This window comes from Carassius gibelio, chromosome A11 (genome assembly GCF_023724105.1).
Source record: "Carassius gibelio isolate Cgi1373 ecotype wild population from Czech Republic chromosome A11, carGib1.2-hapl.c, whole genome shotgun sequence".
NCBI lineage: Eukaryota > Metazoa > Chordata > Actinopteri > Cypriniformes > Cyprinidae > Carassius > Carassius gibelio.
The window spans coordinates 13814381-13819054 of NC_068381.1; the positions used below are offsets into that span (position 1 = coordinate 13814381).

The 4674-nt window shown below is 42.9% G+C and overlaps 1 protein-coding gene across 1 annotated transcript; it reads right to left on the minus strand.

Moving 5' to 3' along the window:
- Window positions 1–1362: 1362 nt before the first annotated feature.
- LOC128022419 (proline-rich protein 36-like) lies at window positions 1363–3351 on the minus strand. Its single transcript, XM_052609994.1, has 6 exons — window positions 3035–3351; window positions 2829–2948; window positions 2625–2743; window positions 2375–2522; window positions 2180–2298; window positions 1363–2103 (listed from the first exon to the last, which is right to left on the minus strand). The coding sequence occupies exons 1-6, from the start codon at window positions 3270–3272 to the stop codon at window positions 1474–1476; spliced, it is 1374 nt and encodes a 457-aa protein (XP_052465954.1). The 5' UTR covers window positions 3273–3351; the 3' UTR covers window positions 1363–1473.
- Window positions 3352–4674: the final 1323 nt, after the last annotated feature.

Sequence of the window (4674 nt, forward strand, 5' to 3'; positions counted from 1 at the left end):
CAATTCTTCGTCATCAGTTAGGAACCTACAGTAGGTGTATTTGATAGCAATCTTTCCTTAGAAAGCCACATTTCTATTCAGTTTGTAAAACTGCATTTTTCCATCTCAAAAATATATCTAAATTACTGCCTCTGCTCTCAACGTCAAATGCAGAAATGTTAATCCATGCATTTATGACCTCAAGGTTAGATTATTGTAATGTTTTATTGGGTGGTTGTTCTGCACGCTTAGTAAACACACTACAGCAAGAGTTCTTACTAGAACCAGGAAGTATGAACATATTAGCCCGGTCCTGTCAACACTGCACTGGCTCCCTATCAAACATCATATAGATTTTAAAATATTTCTTATTACTTATAAAGCCCTGAATGGTTTAGCACCTCAGTATTTGAATGAGCTCTTGTTACATTATAATCCTCCACGTCTGCTGCGTTCTCAAAACTCAGGCAATTCGAAAATACCTAGAATATCAAAATCAACTGCGAGCGGTAGATCTTTTCCCTATTTGGCGCCTAAACTCTGGAATAACTTACCTAACATTGTTCGGGAGGCAGACACACTCTTGCAGTTTAAATCTACATTAAAGACCCATCTCTTTAACCTGGCTTACACATCACACACTAATATGCTTCTAATATCCTGTAATAGGCTGCATTAATTAGGTAAATCGGAAAAACTTCCCATAACACCCAATGTACTTGCTACATCATTAGAAGAATGGGATCCATGCTAATATTAGTCTGTTTCTCTCTTATTTCTAGGTCACCATAACCACCAGATCCAGTCGGTTTCCAGATCTGAGGGTCAATGCAGTCACCCAGATCCAGTATGTATCCAGACCAGATGGTGGATCAGGACCTAGAAAAGACCTCTAGTGCTCTGAAAGACAGTGAAGACCAGGACAACTAGAGCCCCAGATACAGATCCCTGTAAAGACCTCATCTCAGAGGACCACAGGAATCAGAGGATTCTTCTGCATAAATCTGACTTTGGAATTGAACTGCTGGTTTCGTCAGGTCAGGAGAACTGGCCCCCCAACTGAGCCTGGTTTCTCTCTCCATTCTGTCACCGATGGAGTTTTGGCTCCTTGCCGCTGTCTCCTCTGGCTTGCTTAGTTGGGATCACTTAATTTACCGCAAGATCATGGACTTGATTGCAAATTAATGCAAAGACACCATTTACACAGAACAGATTACACCACTGAATTCAATGAACTGCCTTTAACTGTCATTTCGACATGGTTTTCCTAATGAATGTTGTTCGGTTGCTTTGATGCAATGCATTTTGTTTAAAGCACTATATAAATGAAGGAGAGATAAGAAACATTCCTGTGTAATCAAAAAAGAAAAAAACTCCACAATGTTTTAATTCAAAGCTTTATTAGGCTTATACCAAGCAAGCTAATGAGGTCAGTTCATTCTGGTGTCAAGAGGAATGCCACTTCAAAATCCACTCATCTGCTCAGTCAAGTGGTTACCTAGGAGACCCATAGACGGAGGATAATGCAGGAGAAGACCGTACCTTACGGCCGCGGGGACCAAAGCCTGAAGCCTTAGGATATGGAGGCATGAGAGGGTTTTTCACAGCTGGAGACCCAGACTTGATGGGTAGTTGACCGTAGAACGGTGGGTACATTGGATAACCTGGATACTGGTGTTGAGGCTGGTATGGGGCAGTTGTGGTGGTTGCAGGGGTGGTCACTTCTACTGGGCTGTGGAAGCCAGTCATGTAAGGAGGCAGCTTTTGGTACCAGGGATATTGTGGTGGTTGTGCTGCTGGGGGAGGAACTGGGTCACCTTTAGGGTGAAAGGGATCAAATATTGGCATGGGATACTTGGGAGGGTACATGGGTTGTTGGAAAGGATATTGAGGAGGAGCAGCTGTAGTTGGCACAGTGGGAGGCAGGGTAGCAGGTACACCAGGGTATGGAGGATACCGCCAGGGTCCTCCAGAAGGGAAATGGTCAAACATTTGTTGCAAGACAGTTGGGTCACGTAGCGGAGTGGTTGGGGCTACAGTTGGGGTTATGGTTGGCTGTGTCAGAGGACAGGAATGAATCACTTCCTGGTCACCGTACATCAAAGGGAGTCGCCTTTCATTATCCTGAGGAAGACAAGTAAACCGTAGAGTATTATAATAGAGCCACACTTTGAACGACAAGTCACTCAGTTCTTCTTACAGTCATTTCCCAACAACTTCCGGTGAATGGTGCAATGATAAACAGCAAACCAGCAGAGGTCTCCAATGTAAGAGAGCATTGGGCGTACTTCAGAAGCAGAGGCTGCCATGATCCATCAACTAAAAGCAGAGAACCAGAGTCAAGCTATAGGTCGGATCAACGATTAGAACGACTGCAAAGAATTAGAGGACTTGCCTTTAACTTTAACATCATCTGCCCTGACACAAGATTTGACGATCATGCCAAAGGAGAAGCAGGACACAGTAGGGAGGGGACGGCTCACAGGGCAAGACACTTGCACTGGAGCTCCCATTATAATGAGTGGCAGAATATATCTTGCACCCTGTTAGGAGATTTAAAAAGAGCCTTCCAAACAAACTCACAAAAGGCATCTCATGGATGGAACCGAGACAGCACTTGTCACCTTCAGCACACACACACTAACCTGTTGTCTGACATGACAGCCCCTGTATGGAGCAACAAGAGAGACATCCCTGCGTGCACGCTTCAGTGAGAAGCCACAGCTAGCTGGCATCTCAGACAAAGGCACTGGTGACTCCTCTCCTGATGGTTGAGAAATTTATGGTTTAGATTAAAAAAAAAAAAAAAAGACCCCCCCCCCCCCCCACCCCAAACAACCAACCCTCACCTCGGTCAATTAGAAAATGTGGCACTCTCGGTCCTGGAATACGTAAAATCATTGAATCATTGCTACATTGCACAGAAGAATGCAGATGGTGCAGCTTAGAGCTAGCTGAGTGCAACCAAGCTTAAAGAGAAGAACGCAAGTTAAGTTAGAGTCCCTACTTAAAAAAAGAAAGGGTCTCATTTTAAGTTTGAGATCTCGAAAGTCACCTTCATCGTTTGACTGGTGCCCTTCATACTCTGCTAACCTCAGTGGGGATATTTTTACACCATTATAAGATACTGAACCTTGACCGCCAATTACAAGTTTGCCAAAGTGGACTGGGTTTTCAGGGACTGCTCCATATGGAGCACCAGCTTCAAAAAGGGACTCAGGATCAGCCCTTAAAGAAGAACACAGTGATACCACAGCCATTGTAAAAAGTAAAATCCCCTTTGCCCAAGGCATAGTAAGTTCTCAAGCAAACCCCAAGAAATTCACAGTTATTGGAGAACCCTTAACTCTACTGCTTAATAAGTCTGCTGAGAAAGCTGTGCTATTTGTACTCACGTTTTAATCACTGAGGGACCAATCAAATCTGTTCATCAATCAGCTTGTTGTTTTCACCTGTGGCTCATTATGCTGAGGGTTAAAACAGGCACTGGGTCCCAATGTTCATACACAATTATTTGAGAATTTAATCTATGAGATGGAGTTCTCTAGATTAACTGAGGAGGGCAGCAATACACCATTGAAGTGTCTAAAGCCGAGTTCAGACTGCATGATTTTAGCCCAGTTTTTGGCTCGCCGACAGGTTTTCAGAAATCGCGACAAATGCCTGAAATCACAGGCAAATCAGTGCTTGTTCACGCGAGTGACAATCACGCAGTGTGAATGAGCAAAGACGTGATCTGAGAGAATCACAGACGAGTCGCCGATGCCCGTGAGATATTTGCAATGCTAAATATCTGGACTTGTCGTTGATTCAAAATCACGCTGTGTGAAAAGTGTTCTGACTGAAAACTGCATTGGCGATGACCGACAGCCAATGAGAGAGCAAGATACAGAGAAGCGGGGAGTTCGGGGAGGAGTTATAAACCACAATATCTTCGCATCTCCCCAAACATTTCCTCCTTCATGTTCTTCTTTTCTTTTCCTTGTTTTTGCTGCAAATCAGCGCACAGGCAATTAGTATTGCAAGCTTCTTGCGGGCTACCATTTTTAATAATAATCCCAGTCTCACGTGAGAATTCCGGTCTTGCACGCGTGTTATCATGTTGTTTTCTTGTCACATCTCACGTGTGTTTGATTGTGAAACGTAGTTTGCGTGCCAGACAGAGTTGTCTGCGATTCTTCCTACTGTATGTCATGCAGTGTGAAACCTTCTGTCACCGATCCATCAGGCAGTGTGAACACAGCAGCGACTGAATGCTGGCCAAGATAGTCATGCAGTGTGAAAAGAACAGTGACCCGACTACTTTGAAAATCGTGCAGTCTGAACTCGGCTTAAGCTTAATACATTACATTTGAAATATAACTTAAATAATTATTTTAAACATTTGTTTAATGAACTTTAAAAAAAGAATGATAAAGTTGCAAACAAACATTTACAAATATTACTACTGTTTACAATTACATCTTTACAATTAGTCAGAAAAAAATAAATTAACCAGGTGTTACAGTCCAACTGAACTGAGTCAAGTAATGTCCAGACACTGTATTTACATAGTGTTTTTTACACTACAGATTGTGTCAAAGCAGCTTTACAGTATTAAACAGAAAATCATTTGTCGAAGGAACCAAAACTCCATCGTCCTTCTCTGGATAGATAAATCCATCAATTTAACTGTAGGCTGCAACACAGGTCAGA

Bases quoted from the DNA above. Each gene is read 5' to 3' on its own strand.
- LOC128022419 (XM_052609994.1), bottom strand. From the start codon at position 3,272: ATGCCTTGGGCAAAGGGGATTTTACTTTTTACAATGGCTGTGGTATCA. The intron at 2,744-2,828 runs GTGAGGGTTGGT...CTCAACCATCAG, and splicing joins ACATTTTCTAATTGACCGAG to GAGAGGAGTCACCAGTGCCT. The intron at 2,299-2,374 runs GCAAGTCCTCTA...CTCTGCTTTTAG, and splicing joins AGATGATGTTAAAGTTAAAG to TTGATGGATCATGGCAGCCT.